This window comes from Haliaeetus albicilla, chromosome 1 (genome assembly GCF_947461875.1).
Source record: "Haliaeetus albicilla chromosome 1, bHalAlb1.1, whole genome shotgun sequence".
Classification (NCBI taxonomy): domain Eukaryota; kingdom Metazoa; phylum Chordata; class Aves; order Accipitriformes; family Accipitridae; genus Haliaeetus; species Haliaeetus albicilla.
In genome coordinates, this window is record NC_091483.1 from 8,528,783 (window position 1) to 8,552,592 (window position 23,810).

The window sequence follows — 23,810 nt, forward strand, 5'->3', positions numbered from 1 at the left end:
AAATATAATCAACCCCTGTATGCCTTACACGTATTTTACCAGACGTCGGCCAATTTGAAACTCCTTGGCCAAAGTACTCCAGAACAGTGTCTTTCTCAAAGCCCAGTGGTGAATGGTTAAACAGTTTCGCCTCTGTGGCAGTGAGTTTCTTCCCCCTCTCTGGGCTGACCTACGAACTCAGGAAGCCTCACCAGGCCTTGGCATGAGTACAATGATTTGGGCAGTTACGCGCCCTTGACCATACCAGGACCTCTTGCACAGCTAAGACAGGGAGCTGCACCGACCATACCAAGGGCTCCTCTTGCCTGGCAGAGGCTGTGGACAGGAGTAGGGATAATTAGTCGTTTCTTGACAACCTTGGGACGTTATCTCAATCCTCTCTTCACAGCCTTGGAACATTCCATATCGGAACCTTAAGTCATTCTCTGACAGCCTTGGAGCCGTCCTTATCTGAATCGTAACTCACGTGAAACGGTACCGGTGCTACTGGAATCCCAGTAATTTGCTAATGACTAAGGCAAATCATCTCCCAAACCTATAAACAGCGGTACTAAGGGAGGCCCTTTGAGCTCTCCTGGACCGCAGCGGGCTACAACCAGCACCTCCCTCCAAGTGGGATGCCTCTCGGAGCTCGCAAACTCTTCGGTTTGCGAAGATCGGAGATCTGTTGCCAAAAGACGACAAGACTTGGGCTGATACTCTCTGCTCCTCGAGGCTTGACCCTTCACCCGTTGAGAAAGATGCCAAAGCATTTCATGTGAATATTTTCACTGAACTTGAAGGGAATTTTTAACAGGTATACCTCTTTCACTTGCATAAGCAAGCATCTCTCTTAGTGTCTTTGTGCATGTGCATGTATACTAACCTGAACACTCTATAGCAAGCGTATTACAAATATTGCTTTTCAAATCTATACAGAAGTCACTGCCATGAACTTCATTCAACTGTGAATGAATCTCAGGCTGCTATTATACTCATAATCCCTTTAGATATAAACCATTGACCAAGTCAGGGACTAGGAGTCGGTCCAGCTGCTGCTAGACTCCAACAGGAGTTTAGAAAGCAAGGGCATCTTCTCTGAACCCGTGAATCAACGGGAGGGTCTCCCCTACCTCTTTACATTCCTGATCTCTGTACCAATCACGAGAAATCAATCCTAACCTATGGTGGCTTGACCCTGGCTGGATGCCAGGTGCCCACCAAAGCTGTTCTATCACTGCCCCCATCTCAGCTGGACAGGGGAGAGAAAATATAATAAAAGGTTCATGGGTAGAGATAAGGACAGAGGGAGATCACTCACCAATTACCGTCACGGGCAAAACAGACTCAGCTTGGGGAAAATTAACTCAATTTATTACCAATCAACCAGAGTAGGGTAATGAGAAATAAAACCAAATCTCAAATCCCTTCTTCCTGGGCACAACTTCACTCCCGCATCCTGTACCTACCCCCCACAGCGGCGCAGGGGGACGGGGAATGGGGGTTACGGTCAGTTCATCACACATTATTTCTGCCGCTTCATCCTCCTCAGGGGCAGGACTCATCACACTCTTCCCCTGCTCCAGTGTGGGGTCCCACCCATGGGAGACAGTCCTCCACGAACTTCTCCAACGTGGGCCCTTCCCACGAGCTGCAGTTCTTCATGAACTGCTCCAGCACGGGTCCCTTCCATGGGCTGCAGTCCTTCAGGACCACACTGCTCCAGCTTCAGTCTTCCTGGACTTCTACCACGTAGATGGGGGATCAAGGATGCAAAAGTGAGACAAATTTCCATGCCAGCCTCATCTCTCAGACTCTATGAGTAGTTATCAAAGTAAGGAGCAAGGACAAAAAACACTTTGTCAGTAACAGTTCATTAGTATTTTCCAAACTCAGAAGTTCAGCCCAACAAATGAAAGTATTTTCTATATTTGATTACATGCTCTTGGCAACTTAACTGACGCAATAAATGAGACAAAAGTGACTAACCCGTCACAGAGAGCACCGGAGACGGTCAGAATCATCATGCAGAATTCCAACTTGCAAATCCACAAGCGTGGCACAAGTTACCAGGTTTCCATGCCAAAATTGTCACAAATGGCTCTAGCTCTACCCAAATTGTGTCCTGTCCTCCCCCCCTCAGTGCCTCTAACAGCACCCAGAAACAGGTACTTAAGAAGAAAATGCAGGAAACAAGTAAAACACAAGCGTGGAGTAACTCACCTCCTGAGCACTTTCCTATTAGTCCTAACAGTTTTGAGTTTGGGTTTAGTTTAGTAGATTATTTTTTTTAATTTGAAAACATTCCAGACCTTTCTTACCCTTACGTTAACTCTAAATACATTTATCTGTGGCCAGTTCCCATTAAGTCTAACACCTTACAGTCCTTCTGCATACACTTTTGAGTTTTTATTAACTCTGATGATTTTGTGGTGTATTTATCAACTGCTAAACTTAGCACCTGAACATTCAAGAAAAAAAAAATAATCACCACCTGCCTCAGTAAATCCTGCTGTGCTATTTAAGATGACAAAGAATACAAAGTCACTCTTTCTATAATTCTGTGAGCCACATCAAGAGCACTGTATCTCACTGAGCTTCATTGCCTCGCTTTCCCATGCAGCCAGAGCTGGTATCAACAGTGTGAAGCCAGTCATTCTACAACACTAAAGACAAAACACAAGTTCAAATACCAAGATTCAAAATCTTGCACAGACACCTCCTTACTCTAATAACCAACCTATTTTCCTGTACTTCAAGAACTGCATACATGTTTGCAAATGAGACTACAACTTCTAACAGAAATCTCAAAAGGGAAGGAAATATCTTTTGGGGAAAGAAACCTTACTAGAGAGTACCAAGTTTGCCATTCATTAGTCTTAAGGAAATAGTAGTCCAATATTGAGAAACAGAATTCAAAACTATGTATTTTCCAACAGCACAACTTAAAATTTCAATTGCTGGTCCTCTCTAAAGATTATAGAATGTAAGGCAGTGTATTATTTAACAAACTGTACATACGAGCGGAAGAAAATGAGCAACTCCGTGATTCGTAAGAAGAAATAGGTAGACAAAAGGATCACTGAGCTCCTGATGTGACACAGTTGCTTCTTAGGACGGGATGCTGCCAGAAACTCAGCATTACGCAGACAGGACAGCAAACTGCCTTCTCTTCTTGACCTATACAGCAACTGGCAATGCACCATCCATAATACTGAAAATGCTCCCATTTGTATGCTTAAAAAAGGGGTTGGTTTTTTTTAAAGAATTTGTGGTCTTTCTCCAGATAAGACACTAATTCACAGAACCTTGCAGCTGGAAAAGGAATTCTGGAGGTCTCGAGACCAACCCCCTGCTCAGTGCAGGCCCACTAAAGCAGGTTCCTCAGCTGGCCTCGTCCAGTTGGCATTTCAAGTACCTCCGATGACACAGCTCCTACAATTCATGCAGGAAACCAGGTGTTGGACCATTCTCAAGGTAAAAAACATGTTTTCATATCCATTATGGAAGGTTTTGTCTTCCAACTCATTGCCGTTGCCTCTTATCCTTCCTCTATGCGCTTCCAAGCCGAGTTTGGCTTAATCTCCTTTGCCGCTTCCCACTAACTGCTGGTAGACAGCAATAAATCTCCCCTCTCTCTTTGCAAGGCCATCTCTTCAGGGGCTGAACAAAAACCCAGTTCTCTCAGCACATCATGGGCTCCAGCCTCCGGTCTGCCTCAGCAGCCTTCCACTGGATCCGCACCAGTACATTCATGTGTTGTACTGGGGAGCCCAGAACTAGACAGAGCATCCAGATGCAGCCTCAAGAACTGCCAGGGAATAGCAATTTCTCTTCACCTCCTGGCTACGCTCTTGCTAACACAGCCCAGCAGACACTTGCTCTCATCCTACAACCAGGCACCTCAGGAAAACATAGGATTTCACTTCCACCTCCTCACCTTAGCAGGCCATTGCCAGGACCCAACTCTTCAAAGAAACGCTGCCAGATCAGCATACTGACCTGCTTTTATCCTGCCACCAGCAGACTATGTAACGCTACAGCGAGAAACCAAGCCCAACTGCTGCTGCTGTCATTCAATCCTGTCTAACGGGTAGATCGCAGCCTGAGAAATTGTATGGCAACACTAAACTCACATAAAATGCAATAAGAAAACAGAATTTATATGAATTTTTTTACGCTTCTGAAGCGAGCGTGAGAGAACGTATCATGCATTCCCCCAGCGAAATACATCCACTAAAAGGTAATTTTAAGTGCAGTATCAGGACTGAAAATTAGGAACATTTAGTTTCAAACAACATTTCTGAAACAACATCCCTGCCCTACCTACACACCAAACCTTGATAAACTCCTTCAACCCCATCTTCTGCTCAGGGGTCAGGAAACAGACTAACAAGAGAAATAAAACAAGACTACAGATTCTTCTCACCACAACAAAGGCAAGTGACTATTGGCTTGTTACTGTTGTCTACATCCACCTGGTATGCCACCTGCTTCTCTCTTTCCCAGTGCTATATAGTCTTCTCTAATGACAAAAAGATCCCAGTTATTTAAAAAATCACTTCCTATTACCAAAGATTAATGAGCACTAACTTTAACAGATAAAACATGAATCATCCTGGTCTGTACTATGACAACCATCTGAGAGCAAAGAGTACAAGCAATGCTTTGCCCTCTATGCTGATTTGACCTTTTACAAGACCGGGTCTTGCACAGACTTCAGTGCAAAGGGCAATAAGCATGCAGAGTTTCACAACAACATATGTCTGCTGACTTAAGATGTATGCAGAGCAAGGTGAGATGCGAATCTGAATACCCTTACAGGAAGTGCTTACACGTAATGACACTGATGTTTACATGAAAAAAATAGCAAACACGGGTCCTTTAAGGCATAAAATATTTGCACTTGACCTTTAAGACTTACATTAAAAGAGATCTGATACACAGTTGAATGAAGTATTTGGTTTGTAATCATCATTTGTTCTTTTTCGAGGTGCTACTTGCCTCGTTTTAGTCTATGCGGAGTGTTGTTGCTCAACAGCTGATCACCAGAAACAATACATGAAACTTGTCCTCCTAACTCTAAATCTAATGTACAAGAGACTGACAACGACCTAGTTTACTTTGCAGTTACAGGAAATCAGCTCTCAGAACTGTTACGAAGACTATCACGTGAATCACCTGGATATCAAACGACTATACCTGACTACCTATCAATCTGCGCCACTGTCTTAATTAATTAAACCAGTAACTACAGCATCAGTCCATCTAGCCTTCTCCCTTACCCTAAAACTTGTTGCTTACTAGCCCACAGGTCAGATCAGCTTCACTACAAGAAGGCAGCCTAGGTGAGTCACAGTTTTATTCAATATTCATCTGCCCAATTCCTTACGATACTTCGGGAGACAAACCTGTATTACTAGACTATTCTAACTGCAAAACGACCACCCTTGAAACAAAACTTCCCAATAAACATACATTTGTGCTGAACAATCATTCTTTATGGCCAGACGGTCAATGCTTTATTTGGAAAAATAAATATAATTCCAGATGCAACATTTTACAGTAAATAAGTACATCTCTATAAGATAGCACTACTTAATTACCCATGCAACATTTGTGGGACAGCTCTTCGGACAGTTTAAACAACATCATTTCTTAAAACCGTATTTAGTAGTCAAGGCAGACACAATATCCCTGTAAGGAGTATCTGAGTCAGATTTGGTCCTTGGTATGCAACACAGCCGACGAAAGGTCGGAGAACGCAGCAACAGGTTGTGCGAGAGTCCCATGAAGCTCGAGGACAGCCAGTACAACGCCATGGACTGCAACGAGACAAATACCGAATTCAGCATCCCTAGATGCAATGCGAACACTACAATTTTAGGCAGCTCTTCACGAACCACAACCACTGGTTACTCCCAGTTATTGCGAAAAATAACTCACCTAAAACCACTCCTCTCAATAACAATAATGGCTTCCATTTCAATGTGTTTTTCACTCTTTCTCAACTCTTCTGGAGGAAAAAAGTCAATCTACACTGAAGTTTGACAACAGTTCATAAATTAAATCATATTAAACTCGCTCGAACTTCTGTATTTCAGACACTGAGTTGATAAGCCAAACAACTAGATACTTTGTTTTTGCTATCCACTGCAAAAATATTCAGAAGTAGAACACCTTGTAAAAATGAGAAGCATTTTAAGATTGTGGAAAATTTCCTCATCAAAGAACTAGGCTGCTTTCCTCTCTCAGTAAGCAAACACTTCGCAAACGCTTGTCTGTATGTCCTTATATAAAGTCTTCCTCCCATTTTTGAGATGATAAAAAGGACGCTAACCTGTTCTGAACGTCCTTCTGAGCCCTAGTTTGCGAAAATGATGTTTAGAAACAGTAAATTTGCAGATCCTTCCCTCTTGGACAAAAATATTCTACATGTGTTAAGAATTTAAATGTACACGTAGACAAAACATCTTATTTGTTTTAGGGCACACTGTATTAGAGAGCATGGCCTATTAAACACACCAGGCATTTGGGCTGCTCTTTACGCACAAGGAATGTATCAGAGTCACAGGTTCATGGACGCACCGTTAAGACTCTGTACTTACAGAGGGGACTGTTGCAGCAACAGGGATCATCACTACTGACACCACTCGAAAGAAATTTGTAGCAAGCTTCTGGAACCTGGAAACTTCCATTTTTTGCGAAGCAAAGATCTGAAAGGGGAGAAACCCGCAGTTATAAACAAGCTCTCTTTGAAAGGACTACAATGAGAAAAAAGGCAACAGTGGGCTTTCTTGTAACCCAGCACTCTTGTTCACCTATTACTTCCATTTTGCATTTTCCATTTCAGTTAACATATTGCTACAATCTTTCATTCAACTTGTTTGATGTTTTACATGTTCAGTCCTTTGTAGAAAATACTGCACCAACCTAGCAAAGTACCCAACAACCATTTCCAGGTAACATAACTTTACACAGTCACTTTTGCACACCAAAAGTTCCAACACCTCGGCCTGAAGCACAGCCCTCTGAGAAAAGGCTGCCGACAGGAAACTGACCAAACATGGTGGATAGATCACTGAACGAAAGCAGCATCAGGTCTACAGTTACATACTGACTTTTTTTTTTTTTCTAAGACAGTGTCAGTCCACATGACATAGAAGAAAATGGAGTAAGAATGAAATCCAGAGGGTTAGAGTGATGAGAACACCTAACAGAAAAATCAAGAAGAAAAATATTTCCATTAAATTACCCCCCAAAATGGGAAATGAAGACTTTTTTCTGTTTCTGTTGATTCATCTCCCCAGCAATCTTCAAAAGTTCTGAATTTTTTCAATTTATTAAGAACACATAATATTGTTAGTTTTGACAACAATACAGTAACAAATAATTGGGAGTGGGGTGTAGAACAAAACAAGAAAGCCCATATGTGCTTTTGGATGCTTAACACCCAGGAAGCTCATCAGAACATCATTCTAAGAAAAACATCAGAGTCAAGACTAAATTTTACTGATGCTCAAGCAAAGCCATTAAAGTATCTGAGATGTGTCACATAAGAATTTGTCATCTCTAAACAAGACACCCACCCATTCAAATGCACAGAGTAATTAAGTTGTTTTTCAGTTCTCCCCAATGCACTTAAAACAGTGATTATCTGAAACTACCCTTATGTTACCATGTTCTACAACTGGGTAATATTGTCTTACAATTCTATAAGAATTATCCTTTTGCAATCATCCTATTTATTCCACCAACATACCTCCACTATCAGCAAATTCATGAGCCCAAGCGAAACTGGCAAAATCCATGTAGAATCTGGTGCCGTGAGGTCTGTAAACCATAATGCTCCGCCTGCTGAAAACTGTTCTTGAACTACAAGAAAATACTGAGTTAAGCATGATTTGCTACCTCAAGTTAAACAGAAGCATACCATGTATTACAATCAAATCATCCAAGTTTCTAGGTACATTTTGTCTACACAATAATTACTATTAAAACAGAAATACCTGGTTTAACAGATTGCATGACAAGGCAGCCTGATATCAGTACAAATAAAAAATGGTGGGAGATGCAAGCTGAGATCCAGCTTAGCTCATGACAGCCACCGATTCAGGTAAACCTGTGATAACAACTAGCTTGATCTCCACAACCATTTTACAAGCCAATGAGAAAAATATGCAATGCAGTAGGTTACAGTGACTACATATTTTGTGGGTTTGAAATATTTTTCTTAAAAACTATATAACTTGTTATATTTTTCTTAGAACAAGAAACTATGAACTCTTTTCTAAAAAAATGAAAATACCAGTATTTTTTTTTAAAAAAACCCCACACATTCACCTTGCCTATAGTCCTTCATGTGAAACTTCACACGGAAGAAAAAAAACACAGATTAATAGTGATTGTGCTACAGCATGGGTTATATTACTTGCTAAATAAGTTTATCTTGTGAAACAGAAAAATCCCAAGACAATTTTTTTTTTTTTCCTAGTAACCCTGTCTTCAGAAGACCACAAAATAATTACACGCTCACACAGCCTAACAAAATGCCCCCCATTGTTCCCAGAGCTCAGGCCCTGGTACTGCTTTTAAAGAGGCATCCCACAAAGCTCACAACAGCATCACAAAAAGCAAAAGCATGTAAGTAGAGATCAGTGATGTTCTAGACGCTGCGAATACTTGCTGGAAGAGTTCAAACCAAAGAAACGTACAGCTGTGGTCCAGACGCGAGTTCTTTGGTTACATGAACGGTGGTTTAATGTAGTACAACATGCACAATGTACCTAGTCAAAGTCTTTGAAATTCATTTTTATTTTTATCAGCCATTTAAACATGCTTAATCTATATTAAGTTTAAAAGCTTAGTAGGGAAGTAGTTTTATACATCACTCAGGAGACTGTGTTCTTTAACTAATGAAGCATCTGCAAAAACTGTAACTGATTGAAAAATGACTGTTAAGAGCGTGTCTGTTCAGATTAATCACCTCCTGAGTCCGTGGCACCAACACTGCAGTTGCGCAAAGCGAGGGACACGCAAATCCACATTGGAATCTGTACCCATACCAGTAAAGTGGCTTTGAAGGGATGGCAGTTGTCTCGAATGTACAGTTCCGTAATAATCCTCCGTAGGTTTTTCTTAAAGTGGAACCTTTTAGAAAGAAAAAAAAAAAAAGTCCTCTCACAATACCTGTTACAGAGTAACGTCTCAAATAGCAATTCTACAGGCTGTACATGTCAAATTGGCTTCTTTAGGTGCAACTCTGGAAAACCTGAAAGTCCTTCCTCTTCAAATGTGCCTCTCTCCTTTGCCAACCCCTTTTCCTCACAACTTTTACCCCTGTTGCTCTAAGCACCTTTTCACAACTGAATTTCCCTTTGTCATCGGCAGCTACCAGTAACTTGTCTGATATTTTATTTCACTGTGCTTTTTGTCTGAACTAGGGTATAACTTTCTCAATACAGCGGCAATCAGCCAGTTACGTGATCCTCAGTAACCCGACTTAGATACACTGCTACTGCACGGGGTGCGGTGATACTGCACGGGGTGCTAACAAATGAACAGGACCACCACCATTCAAGCCTCAAGTTCCAGCAATATTTAGATACCACAATAGCTGAAGAACCATGAGCTACAAGTAAAGACAACAAAAACAATCCTGCATTTGGCCCTGTAATCATAAGCCTATCACAAGTTCAGAGCTTTAAGACAGATATACTCTGTCGGGCAATATAAGAAACACAAATAAGTCATAGAAGCGGTAAGAAAACCGAAGCTTTGGACAATGGCAGAATGTTTTTGCAAGATCGTTGTTTGTAGGACTTTCCCTCCTGCTACCCCTCAACCCGCAATGGATTTATAAGGTATATGCCATTGCCATCTTACCTGGCCACCTTTTCAGACCAACCCAGTTGCTTTCGACAAACGGAAACTTCATAGCGAAGATGCTCAGCTAGTTTTTTAATCTCAGGTTGCAAATTTTCCAACTAGCTAAAGAAAAGGAAAAACGTTTATGCGCAGTTATGTGTAACAACCACTTCCTCTCCCCACCTGATACTGTAAACACATTAAAAATGAGTGCGAAGGACAAGGCACACATCTATGAATGCCCTCCATCTTTAAGCAAACTAAACAGGTGAAAGAATTATTGAGAAGTATCAATCAAAGATACCATCTTGTTGCTAAAAGAAATAAATAGAGAATTGGATTTTATATTTTGTTCCCAATAAGCATCTTTTTGTCTTAGTTAAGAATTGTAACCACCTACTTTACTAAACAAAAAAAACCCTTTAACGCCACTTGAAAAAAATTTAAAGCCCAGCAGGACACACAACTTCGCAGCTGCCAAAGTCACTATCCTGAAAAGTAAGAAGAGATCCCGTTACACAATACTACAATACGATATTCACTTCTACAATCAAAAGAAAAGGAAAAATGAACAAGCGCCACTAAAAAAAAACAAAACAAAGAAACCAAACAAAAAATCCCCCACCCCAAACACGCTGCAATAAAAGAATTAAATTGTGCTGCTTCTGCAATAACACTCTGAGCGACGGCCGCTGAAGAATCCTGTCCCAAAAACACACCTGCATTTACCCATCTGACCTCTACACAGATGAAGAACAAAGATAGAATTGATTCCTAATCAGGCTTGAATCCTGGCAGCTGTGCAGCACCCCCCTACAATCCTCGTTAGGTGGTAAAAAAACAGCACAGAAAAGGGGAAACACCCTACTTCGTACCACGGCACTGCAAAGGCTCCTTTACCACTGTAGGCACAGGGTATGACCTCTTTAGTAACTTCGACCGTTTTCCTCGCTTCTGAGGAAAAGCAGATATTTACAAATTGCTGAAGGCTAGTTTACTTCAAGCTTTGACGGGACAAGCTTTAGCAAAAGCTCTGCTTAAGTTAACACAGCAAATCGCAGAAAGTACCTTGCACGTGCCACCTGACTCTTGCACTAAAACAACTCCATCTCCGTGCAGTGACCGTGAAGAAGATGCACACTCCCATTTTTCAGTTTTATTTAGACTTCACGTGTCCAAGGAAGGACCAACCACCGAAAAACCTCCCACCCGCTGCGGTGTCCTCCGCCACACGAGGTCAACAGGCAGCGCAAGCGGACCCCCCCGCTAAAGGGGGGGGGGGGGGGGGAAGAAACTGCGGCCAGGACCCCGCTACAGCGGTTTTGTGGAAAAGTACCCCCGCTTTGGTTGCGAAACCCGGCTCTCACCAGAATTCCCGCCCCGTCTGCCGCGAAGGCCATGCGCAAACCCGCCCAGAGCACCCCGCAGGGCCGCCGGCCGTGCCCCTCGGTCCCTCCTCCCTCACACAACCAGGGCGATCCCCCGCAGGGCCGCCCTCAGGACGCAAAGACTCGGCGGCCGGCAACCCACCTTGGCCAGGAGGCGGCTCTGGTGCGCGGCCAGCGGCAAAGTGACGGCGGTGCGGAGCAGGCCTGCGCCGCAGACGATGGCGGCCCACCACGGCAGCCCGGCGGCCTCCTGCAACGCCACCAACCCCTCCTCCGCCCAGTGCACCGGCGCCGACTGCGCCAGCCGCTCGTACCAGCCGCCGCTCGGTCCCGCCGTTGCCGCCGCCGCCGCGACCGTTAACCGCCCGCCCGGCGCGCGAGCGGCGCCCGCCCGCGCCAGGCGCCACATGGCGAACGACTCTTTCCAGGAGGGGCGGGGCCCCGCCGCGCATGCGCCGCCCGCCCTGGGGACTGAGGGCAGGAGGAAGAGCGGGAAGCCGCCTTACGGGCGGGCGCTAATTAATCCTCCCTGATGAGGAGGCCCAGAGCCTTGGGCCCGGGCGGGTGCGAAGAGTGGGTGCTTACCTCCTTCCTGCAGGGCAAGGAGAGGTAAAGAAAGCCCGTGGAGGAGACGGGCAGCTGCTGAGGGCTCCGCCTTGTTCATTTCTCCTTCAGCCTTAGGGATCTGCCACAGCCCAAGCACCGATCTCTCAACGCGGTTTCAATCCATTTTCTTAAATAAAGACGACCTGCCAGGTCCCAACACAGTATGTTCTTTTTTTATTGGTCAGATCAGAGCCTTTACATTTGAACTATTAAAAACAAACAAACAAAAAGTATCCAAGAAAAAAAAAAAACAACAAAAAAACCCCCACTGTTCCTGGTACAGACTTCCAAAAAGCCCCAGGATTTCATCAAACAAGGCCAATGCCACAAAGGCAGCATCCGTTCTACGCTCCAGGGGCCACAGCTCGATATTTCAAGTCAACAAAACACAGGCAGGAAAGCACAACCCTCGGACACTCTTGTTCTTTTGACCCACAGCATCCACGGTTGTAATAAATACCAAGCAGTACTTCGCAGTAGGATTATTTCCAAATAAGAGTGCAAACAATCCTAAAGAGCACTGAAACGTGAAGCAAAAAATTCTAGTAGAGGGCCAAAAGTGATACAGAAGACTAGAGGAAGGGCACTAGAAGAAGGGCACTATTCCTCACACAGTAAGGTGCTGAAACGGAGTATCAATCGTTTTCTCAGCAGTTTTTCAGTTTGGTACCCTTTTTGCTACCACCCATTCTTTATACAAACTATTTCAGGTGATCAGACAGCTGGAAAAAGGAGCTTACTTTTATTTAGAGCATCACCTAAGGGCATGTATATGGACATTGGTATGCACAAGCCTTCTGGAGACCTCAGCAATACCACAATATTTAAAAGGCAGCAGGTTTCTTTGGAGAAGTGGGTTCTTCTTCTGGCTTCCAAAGGAGTACCATAATAAATAGAAAGCAGCACTTCTTAAATTCCAGCCTCACCAGCACCCCATTTAACTCATCTGGGATATTTCTTTCCCAGATTGTATCTCTCAGGATAGCAACTTAGAACACAAGGATTGACACCAAGTGACACGGTAAGGAAAAAACAAGCTTTCCTTCAGCCTTCCTCTATGCAGAGAAACCAGCAACAGAGCACGCTGGCCCTCGCTTGTCCTGCACAAAAATACATTCCACTCGTAGATCGACTTTAAACCATATGTGCACAAACTGTACGGGGATCCTGACTGCAGCTGTTTCTCACTGCTGACTGAGTCTTGCCTCACAGGACCCCTGAGACTTTGCCTCCTGGTACTCCTCCTCATTCCAAGCAACTGTGAGTGAAGAAGGTGGCAGCTCTTGACAACGACTGTAAGGAAATTCTCACTTGGACTTTTCCGAATAAACCTACACAGGGCGGTGACCCAGTTTGAAGCAAGACATCGTCTACTAGAACCAAGCCACTTACTCTGAGATAAACCTTCCTTCGAAGCCGGTTTTCATCAGTGAAGCTCTGCTAAAACTCCAAAACTCTCATTCTTGAACTAACGCACACCAAGGATGTATGTTCTGAAATGACACTTGGAGGCAAGGGAAGGGACCACAGGCACAGAAGCTCTGGGAGCACTAGTGAAACAGAACAGAGCTTGCTCCATCAACCCAACTGTAAGAATAATTTTTAATAGATGCTGCAGCGTGATACATTTCCCCTGTTTACCGGGCAAGTAGGGGAGTTCAACGTGGAGATGAGTCTGAATGTGCCAAAAGGCTGTTTTCTCAGGCGCTTTTTGCTGAAAAGCCTTTCATGGAAGGGAAATGAAAACCCTTAGTATCTTGTTACTACTAATGTATGCTTTATCAAAAAAAATCCAACACACATTTGGAAGAAGCCCTCCGATAATGCCCATTTTTTTTTATAAGGTACTTAAATTACACAAGTAGAAAAGTTATGCTTATTAATAGTTTAATGTATGAAGGAAACATCCAGATTTCTGAATATGAAGGTACATATCTCACATTAATTTAAGTCTACATAAAGTAGAGCCTCTATACTGACATATTGAAATTTACTTTCTGCTTAGCCATTTGTTATGTAAACAATTGTACATTTATTTGCCATTCTAAAACTTCAGGATCAAGTTTACATAATTTTGCTAAATTTCTGTGTTTGCTCAGAAGCAGTTTACAGTACTAAAACCAACCAGCCAAAGAACAGCTTCAACAGAAAGTTATGTCAAAAAAAAAAAAAGAAAAAAAAAAAGGAAAGGAAAGAATAAAGGCTAACTAAGTTGAAACGTATGATGGTGGGGAATGGGCGGTCACAATGTTCACAGAAAAAGGTCAGTTAGTAAGTTCTTCTGCAAAAAGCCTACACACTTCAGTCAAGCACATCAGTAGAATGATCTGGGAGCACATAAACTGTTTCTGCCATTTGTGGTTTCCTCTGCAAAAAAGGAATCTCAAGGCTAGCAAGTTGATCCCACTCAGCCAAGTTGGTTCATATGCACACTGTTCATGTGAGGTGTCCAAGTTCCAGTCCACACCTGAAAGAGAAAGCTTCATTTAACACCATGCTTTGGGGCTGCTCAGAACAGTTCAGAAGTCAAAAATTACCCTGCAGTGCTTATGGTTTTCACTGCACCCAAGTAAAGCCCAACACCAGACAACACAGCAATCCACCATAAAACTACACTGAGCTCCTTTCAGCACTTGTTTCATCCTGCTGTAATTCCAGTGAGAAAAGAGGGAAATGGTGTTTTAATCTTTCTGCCTGTACCTTTTCCCCTTGGCCCAAGTGTCCATCTTACTCTTCCTTTCTACTTTTAGTGCAAGAAAATACGTTCAACCCAGCCTGACCACTTTCCATCACAGCACAACCAAAGAAAGAAATCAATGCTATTTATTTATGCCCACTAGTTCCTTCATGGCAGCAACACTAATGTAACATGTATTTTACTGTTCCAGGGGAGGAAATGTATCCCCTGAGACCCACGGAAATAAGTACTCCCTCTAAACACGCCAGGTCAGCTGTCAAGGAGAATTACCAGGACTCTGTATGTCCAAAATTATTTGCAAGGACAGCGCCTGAAGACCTCCAGCTTTCAGAGGAAAAGAAAAGACTACCTCCTCTTTTCCTTATGAAGTTCAGACAATCAAGAACTTGATTTCTGGCACCCTGAATTATTTTCCCCCAGTGCATACCAACACCCTCATCTCTGGGGAAACCCAAGTATAATAAAGTAAAGCCTTCTTTGGGGGACAAAGTTTTCTTATTAAACCAGAAGTTTAATGGTCCTCCTCCTAACGGTCACGAGCCGCTTCAGAGCAATATGTGAACTGTGGCTAAACAACAGACAGCCTCTTCTTCTGCACACCTACGCTCTGCCACAGCCAGGAGCTGCTGTTCGCAGCTTGGACGACTCCCAAGCAAATTAAGTCCCGAAACATCTTTATTCAATAACAGTCTAACAGAGGTCAGTGTATAATTAAAAATAAACACAGGATGTAATATAACAAGAGCTACTAATGATCCATTATAATATTAGTTTCTGGCTGAGTACGAACAAGACGTTTAGGGCAACATAATACCTATACCTGGATTGTATTCAGTGGACAACCCTATCACCCAGGCAAGATCAGAGCAGCAGACAGAAGAGCTACTTACTCCCTTCCTACCTGAACTCCTAACACACACTGAAGACATCATACCTTTCAGTGCCCAGCCATCAATCCTTTAGACCTATTGCCGTTTCCCCTTTTTGGGAAGGGATAGCTTACATAACAGCAAATAAATGGCTCTTCTCACAAAAGCAAATTAATTGTGTTTTCCCAAATGCAAAACTGCACAGACAGAAATCATGATCATTTTGAGTAAAATATACCGTGTAAAACTATCTTTTCTATCCAGACTTGCCTACAACACATCATCAGAAAAGCTGATCTGCAGTAATTAACTTTGATTAAATAGGCAGCTTCTCTAAGCTCAGCTGGAAGCAAGCTTCCCAATTCTCAAGCACAAGTATACTGACAGAAGTAACAACAGCACACTCCTTTGAACTGCATTAACTTAGCGATGCTCGTTTTTTCTCCGGACAACTTACACTTATTTTTGGAGCGATGACTAATGTTTAGAAGGTGTAAGCAAGCACATACAGCGCTCAGGGCTGCATCAAGTAGGGGGGCTGCATCAGCTCCTTAGAGACACGAGCAAAAAGAAGAAACGCTACACTCTGTTTTCATACTTCCTAACAGCGTTTTCATACTTTCTAACAGCTAGGATCTTATCTTCACTGCACTGTTTCTTAAGTTGAAACAAAACTGCGAATATAAAATTGAAAAATTACCGTCTGAGGCCCGTTATTTTCCGTGGAATTTGAAACCATCTTTATCAGCGAGTTCCAAGATGGGTCAGCAGCATGAGGCCCGTTAAATATAGGGCCTCCAGTACCATCTGTGATGGGGGCTACAGGAGGAATCATTGCATTCCCATACACAGAAAAAGGCATACCCTTAAGGGGAGGAAAAAGCAAGAATCAGTATGTATTCATAAACACTGCTACTACTGCACACAGAGAATGACAAAAAGTGAGTCGTGTTAAAGAAATTCTCAGTCTGAAAGCAGTAATGAAATGCCTGCATTTAAGAAAAACTTTTCTATGTGGGACAAGTTATTTTTTATTAGATCTAAGCTTCTGCAATACCGTGAGGGCTAGTCAGTGTTTTATCTTACACACTCAACCACACAGTGAACGATATTATCCCCGCATTGTTCATCTGCCCCACGCACTGACACCGCAATCGAGCGTACCGCGCATATCAAGTCGAAGAAGGTCATTACCCCAACTTTTGGGAAGTCCATGTATCCTGCAGGAACGGGCTGATGGAATGTACCGGAAGGCGTTACGATTCCCGTGCTGTCTCTCTCCATGGCTTGGTGCGAGAACACCCCTGGATCAGACATGGGCCTGTGGATCATGTGGCTCCCCATTCCGCTGTGACACCAGTCCACTTTATCTAACAACACAGAAGACACAGCAAGAGCATTATACATGATACCCACTAATCACCTATTTTCCAGCCTAACTGTCTGCACGCTATAACGTTTCTAGAAGTGGCATTTGCTCAGCTTGCAGTTCCTGTGCATCTACCTGCATTAAAACTTAGGTGCGTGTGGGACAGAGAGCATCAGGAACAGTACCTGCACACCCCACGGCAGGAGCCTTGAGCCAGTGCAAGGAGTTTTGAACAGTTATATGCAACCAAAGCGTCACCTCTGCAATCATCCTTCATTTGAAAGGGAAAGCTGGCATTTGTGGTACCTCTTCCTCCTCCAAAAACCTAAACTCCTTGCACATTTGGTGCTGTGAAAGGGGCATGTACGCTATGAAGACTATTTGCTCTACTTCATTACTGTTCTTTCATGAATCATTTCATGAATTAAGAGACAGAGAAGTACTTTTCAAAAGCAAAACTACAAAATGACCAGCTGGAGACCTGTGCTCACGTTCTGATTACATGAATTCATTGGAGGCAGCTTGGTATTGCCAGTACAGTTCAAACCTCAGACATCCAGAAAACCAATTTAAAAAAAAAAAAAACAAACAAAAAAAAAAAAACAAACAGAAAAACCAAACAAAAAAACCCCCAAACCCAAAACATAAGCAAATTATATTTGTAGGGGTGGAGACGGCATACAGATAACATTTCCGAAGCCATCCTAATATTCAACAGGAGAAGAGCCAATCCTATTCTGAACTGAAAATCAAAATGTTCAAGTAACTGAACAAAGTAGAAAGAAAGCAGCATTCCAAAAGCCAAGACAGACATAAAGGGCAAGTTTTACACCTAGACAATGCAAATAAAAATATTCTGTTTCTAAAGCCTTAATGATGAATAGCCTCTCACTACACAGATGGGGAAAAAAACACTAGTGAAGTACAAAATAGTTTGGGTATATCCTATCTATTTTGTATTTGGGCAAAAAAAAAAAAAACGGGACGGTATACATGCAAAGCATGTGCACAGTCCAGTCTATTAAAACCTTAAGCTCTTTGGACTCCTCAGTCAAGCAGTGGAACAGGTTGTTCAGAGAGGCTGAGCAGTTTTGATCCTCAGAGGTTTTCAAGATCAGATTGCATAAAGCCCTGAGCAACCCGGTCCGACCTCACAGCAAATCCCATTTTGTGCAGGAGGCTGACATGACCTCCAGAGGTCCCATCCAACATGGTCTCATTTTCTGTCCCCCTCATCCCAAGCAACAACAACAAAAAACCCCTAAACCAACCAACCAACCCCCCCCCCCCCAAAAAGACAACGTAAAAAAAATTCAGCAGTGTCCTACAAATTGCATCCAAGACTCCTGAAGAGTTTGCTGAGAAAAGCTGTCCCATCAGTAACTTAAGTTTTTAATCAATTCTGAAATACTGAATTCTGTGCGACTACAGGAGAGCCAAGAGCCTTGCATTAGTAAAATGCATGACTGCAAGGAACAAAGAAAACTCAAACGTGGAATACTACCAATTCATAAAAACATAAACTGCATGATCCTCAGCACAAAAAGCTCGATCTTGGCTACAAATTTAAGTTAATATTTAAGTCCTATTGTACAAAATAATCTGTTTATCTACAGAAAGAAAATACACCGTTATCTTGAGACATCTTCATTTCTCCTCTTCCTAAATCCAGTGATCCTCACTCAGTTCATCCCCGTAAACCCTGCGGTTTTATTTTCCCCATTACTTCCTGCTTCAAGTAACAAATGTTCACAGCCAGGGTGTTTCAGAACCCCTGAGGTTTTCTGAGACCTTGTTAAAACACAATTAAGTGGATAGGAGGGCAAACAGAAGTCCCTGCTCCAGCTCCTTTGGAAAGAGCACTCCTACATTTTGAGGCACTCACTTCTGCATCGTCCTTCAGCTCCAAAGGCAAGATAGGAAAACACAATATTGCGGTCACTTGCAAGCACGCGCAGAGACATCTATTAACACTACGTACCTTGATTGCCACCTATACCTTCGAAGGACCAGATCCCACTATGTCCCACTGGAGCAGCTAAGCTGCTCCCAATAACAGATGGAGTAGACGTTCCAGTTTGTCTAATACGTGCAGACCGTTCAGTCCCAATCGGAACAGGAACTTTTCTGTCCTGAGAAACATTACTGGGTTTTTCTGATCCCAAAGACACTGCTGAAGGGGGGGGAGATGGTGCTCTTACGCCAGAAGACACCGACTGAGCAGGAGATTCTGCAAGAAGAGCAACGAGAGCACTATGTAATGGCAGCCAGATCCTCTCAAGTCACCACAAACCTATCCTTTAATGTCAAGCCACACATCAAACAAGTGGAAATGCGTAGTTTGTTAATGCCAGATTCATACAGCAAGCACTTCAGGCTAATTGTAACACTTTGACTTTCAGATCAGAGAGACATTCACCGTCGATTTAGTCTCTTACATAAAATGATTATCATGCCCTGTCAGCTCAGCTACTGGACATACACCACAACCAACGACAACAGACGGTTCAAAATCTTAACTAAGCATTACTCTGTATCAGCAATAGAGGATTTGAGGATTATATCCAAAAGCATAGCTGAAATAAACCCATGTTGCTGTTGGGTTGGTTTGGGTTTGTTTCTTCTTCGTTGGTTTTTGGTGGTTGTTTTTTTTTAATCCCGGTTTGTTGTCTGTGGGTTTTTTGGTTTTGGGGTTTTTGTGGGTTTGATTTGTCATTATTTTTGTCAGTAAAACAGACTAACTGTTCCCTGACTGAGCCAGCACTCAACAGTTCATTTGTCTTCTGTCCAAAAAACTCCACTGCATAGCCAAAACTGCAGGGGCCAAACACGGAGGAAGGTACCAGAACTTGCCCTAGTATTTTCTCCTGGAATACATTACACAGTTCTAAGAATATCAGAAAAACTAAGCAATCACCACTGTCAAGCGAGCCTTAGTAAAACATCATTATGAGGTTTACACAACTCACGCTTGGAATATTACCTTCACAAACCAAAGAATCAACCTCTTCTTTGCAAGATGACTAAAAGAATGTCATATACGTTAACAGGCCAAAGTTAACTGCAGGAAGAATAAGGAACTCCGCAATAGCATGACCGTAGCTACTAAAAAAACCACACTAGAGATCAGAACTTGCACAAGAAAATTTTATCTCAAAATCTGAGATTGCATAAGGGCTTAAAACATATCTGAAAACCTTAATTTAAAAATGAACACAACTAGAAAAGCCTACCTAAAACGGGCCATGCATGAGGCCACTTTATTTGTACAATAGCTTATCAACTAGTTTCCTGCTGACTGGAACTCACCGTTTGATGCTGATGAACACGGAGGCAATAAACTAAGTGGGGAAAAATGCTGTCTGTTAAAATTAGCAGCTGCAGGTGCTCCGCCAAGAGGTGTCCCAGGCGCATATATTTGACCTCCCGAAAGGTTTGAGGCAAAATTACCCAGGTGCGTAGAAGAAGGTGTTACAGAAGCATAGGGTGAATCCATACTGACAATACCTATGAGAGAAATTGGCACAAGTGAGGCCCAGCACTCCAAGATCTCTGTGAAGAGGACACCCATATCATGGAAATAATACAAGAAGGAAGGAAAACATTTGTCCAATTAACTGGGGGGGGGTTTTACTATTTTCCAAAGAGAACAGGGAGTCTTAACCTTCATACTCTGCAAGTATTGACAGTATGTGACAGTTGTGCTGTATATATAAATGAAAAATTATTCTTATGTTATCATGCAGATAACCCTGAAAGCAAAGAAATTAAGGGAATATAATAAACGTTCTGATATAACTGGACATCGGAAAAGTAACTGAGCATTTTATTAACCTGTAATTTAAATTCCTGTGTCTACAAAGTATGACTTCATACCAAGAACAGTGGAACTAATACTAAAGATTTGAAGACTTTCTCCATTATTTTTTTATTTTACAGAATGATGTCTACTTACTCCATGATCAACACTGAAGTGTTTTTTATCCCAATCCCAGGATACGTTTTCACTTGCTTAAGAAAATGATATTTTATTAAGACCAGGTGGCACCAATCGGCCAAGGTATTCAAAATACAAGAATTACTACCCCCTTAATATTGTCCTCAATGAAGAAAGGGAAAAATAAAATCTTTGTATTTTAAGTTTCAAAACATATATTAAAGAAGCTTGTTACCACCCAACTGCTGTGGCACTTGCATCTTTCTCCTACTCGGAAAGCATGTGACAAAAGATTTAAATTTGTAGTTTTAGTTAGGAGAAAAAAAAAAATAAAAATCCCTTCACCAGTGACAGGCAGAAGAACTAAGCAGCACGGCACCCGCCTCCTCTGCGTCAATCATTATCAAGATCCAACCTCTATTTTTTTTGTCAAATTCTGCAGGCTCTCAGGGGCTACTTTTCCCTGAACTAACGTAACACTTCCTGACTCTATAATAGACAGCTCCAACTTAACCTGATGTGCCTGCGGCCCTCCAAAAGGGAAATTGCTGAAATAAGAGCAGGACTGTGGTTAAAGCACTGCTTTCACTCAGGAACTGACTGGCATACTCAAGTGATAGTGTACGAGTGTGCCGAACTCAAAATGCTAAGAGTATGTTAATTTGACAAAATTCAAAGAGAGCACCTCAAAAGCTACTCAACGCCACAATACTCACAAAATATGAAAAACCTAGCTCCTACATCTCTTGATTCATAACCAAAAGCTACATAAACAACAACTCGCAGGTCCTACTAAAACAGGCACAGAAAGCACAAACTGTGTGCATATGTTCTGGAAGCTACAGAACAAGTTCTGTGACAACCCCTTGATCTCTGTGCAGAATGCTAAACGTCTCGCTACAAACCTCAGGAAGTCAGTGCAATTAAGGTTTTTGATTGAATTTAATAGTTAAGAGAACACACCTCTTAATACAAACACAAATTTTTTTCTCATCCTAACACTTTCAAGATGCTGCATATTTTTCTGCAGCCTCAGGACAAGCAGCAAGTTGTCACAAACTAGAATACTTATTAGCTGGTGGTAGGGAAGGGAAGTGGAAACAACAGTGAGGTGTTTTGTTATCTCGGCTATCGCAGAAGAGTAGATTGGAATGGCAGAAAAACGCCTCAGCTCGACTTTTATCAAGTTCATCAGCTGCAAAATAGTTATTAGATTTGACAGGTGGCACTTAAAAGGAAGATGAACTCAACTTTGCTTACAGAAACAACAACAAAGTATATTACAGCACCCTTTTGTTGCAGGGCACAGTGATTTACTACAAATCACCACAAAAGCGGAGGCAGACAGTATTACATGTTCAAAATAAAAACATGCAGGAGTTATTATTTAAGTATATTATTAAGGTACTGAGCGTAAAAACACACACTTACCTGAGGGACTTGGAGCTGGCCTCTGTAACGGTGGCCTAAAGCCTGGGGCTTTGGAAGTATCAGACTGATGTAAAGGATCTGAATTTGGCAAAAATGAAGACTTTCCTGATAGCATAGATTCTGGTGTTGTCTGAGATGAAACGACGGAACCACCCCAGAAGGCATGAGCAGACGTAGGACTGTTTTCAAACAACGTACTAAAGGGCCCAAATGGTAAAGTAGCACTGAAATTATTACCCATAGACTTGTTTGCTGGATGGGCTGAATTCTGAGAAGCACTTTGTGTACTTAAGGTAGAAGGAAGCTGCACTGAAGAAGGAACGCTATGGGGCCTTTTGATGTGATTAACGTTGAGGACTGTGACGGAAGAATTTTGCACAGGAGCTGGATTCTTATGGACGCTACCGGTTCCATGGACAGGTGGTCTGATGGCCGGGGTTTCCATCTTCGCTGCAGGCTGAGAAGACCCCATTGATGTCTGAGACATGGGATAGGTCATCGGGGCATTCGTTGGACCTGCCACAGGAGCGGATGAGCTTGTCGCTGCTAAATTTGGAGGCACAACCATTCGAGGATCTGGTGCAGGAACCTGAGGCTGCTGAAGAGGGGGTCTTGCCTCTTGCAGAGGAGCTCCCGGAGGCTGCTGATGAGCAGGGTGCACAGATGAGCTGCCGGTACCAGAATTGGGCTGCCTACTGCTGGTCGAGCTGTTTGTTTCCACTGCTGGCGGACTACCCACTTCTGGATCAGACGAAGGTGCACCTTTATTGGGAGAGCTTGCCGTGCAGTCCGAAGGACTGCTTCTGGAAACACCTGCTGGCTGCGCAGGAGGAGAAGGAGATGAGGGGGAAGATGCAGGGTAGTGTTCTTTGGCAGTAGGAATTGGATACGTGGCATTCGTAGGCGCTGTGCTCGTGTTACTCGCCGTGGTCGTCACTGTGGTCGTCGTGGCGTTTGATGTCTTCACGACCGTGACAAAAAGCTGTCTTCTGACTGAAGGTGAACTTGGACTGCCGTTTGCAGAAGAACCAGGCACAGTAGAAGCCACTGAACTTGTTGTAGCTGTTGGACTAGTTGTCAAAGAACTTGCTGAATTCACCTGAGAACCGCTGCTGTTCTGACTGTTATGGCGAGGCACCATGTGAGGTTTCGGTGAGTTGGTAGCTCTTGCAGGGCTCAACGGCCTAACAGGAAACGGACCCCATGTGGACTGAGCTGGTGGGAAAGTACCTCCAAAGTGTGTCATGGGCAACCGAGGTGGACGGATTTGCTGGAAAGTCTGAGCAGCGAGTAAAGCGTGTGCAAACTGCGGAGGAGGATATGCTAATGGAAGAGAAACTTGGAAACCAGGCCGCACGTTATTCACTGGGTTCTTAATGGTTTTGTGAGTGGATGCTGAAGAAATTGCAGGCACGGTGAGCGCGGAGGCAGTCTGAGATGCTGACGAAGCAGCTACGGTGGTCACTTTGATGCCCACGAGAGAACTGTTAGCAGCTGTAGTGGTGGCAGGTGACGACAACCCTATTTTGGAGTTTGCAGCTGAACTTTTCAAACGGTTCTTTGGAATAAGTTCATCAATTTCCTTATCTGGATCCTTAATCAGAGCATTGATCAACTGCGTGGCCTGTCTTGTTGATTCTGTGCCACCCCTATAAAAAGGACGGAA

General features: G+C 43.0%; 2 protein-coding genes across 3 annotated transcripts in view; both read right to left on the minus strand.

Annotated features, from left to right (window-relative positions):
* Window positions 1-5,472: 5,472 nt before the first annotated feature.
* COX18 (cytochrome c oxidase assembly factor COX18) lies at window positions 5,473-11,669 on the minus strand. The gene is made up of 6 exons (XM_069778378.1): window positions 11,377-11,669; window positions 9,865-9,965; window positions 8,966-9,129; window positions 7,742-7,854; window positions 6,588-6,695; window positions 5,473-5,804 (listed from the first exon to the last, which is right to left on the minus strand). Exons 1-6 carry the CDS (start codon window positions 11,641-11,643, stop codon window positions 5,631-5,633), a joined length of 927 nt encoding a protein of 308 aa, XP_069634479.1. The 5' UTR covers window positions 11,644-11,669; the 3' UTR covers window positions 5,473-5,630.
* Window positions 11,670-13,710: 2,041 nt separating this feature from the next.
* Window positions 13,711-23,810, minus strand: part of ANKRD17 (ankyrin repeat domain 17) — a 95,594-nt gene continuing 85,494 nt past the window's right edge. For both annotated transcript variants that reach the window (XM_069778576.1, XM_069778578.1), the window contains 6 exons: window positions 22,145-23,793; window positions 20,086-20,283; window positions 18,758-19,006; window positions 16,602-16,777; window positions 16,108-16,272; window positions 13,711-14,307 (listed from right to left, as the gene is read on the minus strand). In XM_069778576.1, coding sequence (XP_069634677.1) covers window positions 14,248-14,307; window positions 16,108-16,272; window positions 16,602-16,777; window positions 18,758-19,006; window positions 20,086-20,283; window positions 22,145-23,793 — 2,497 coding nt within the window. In that variant the 3' untranslated portion in view covers window positions 13,711-14,247. The remainder of the gene's footprint in view (window positions 14,308-16,107; window positions 16,273-16,601; window positions 16,778-18,757; window positions 19,007-20,085; window positions 20,284-22,144; window positions 23,794-23,810) is intronic.

Coding starts and splice junctions, on each gene's coding strand:
- COX18 (XM_069778378.1), bottom strand. CDS start 11,643: ATGTGGCGCCTGGCGCGGGCGGGCGCCGCTCGCGCGCCGGGCGGGCGG. Junction 9,130..9,864: donor TGGTCTGAAAAGGTGGCCAG/GTAAGATGGCAA, acceptor TCTTTCTAAAAG/GTTCCACTTTAAGAAAAACC. Junction 6,696..7,741: donor TGAATTTGCTGATAGTGGAG/GTATGTTGGTGG, acceptor CTCCCCTTTCAG/ATCTTTGCTTCGCAAAAAAT.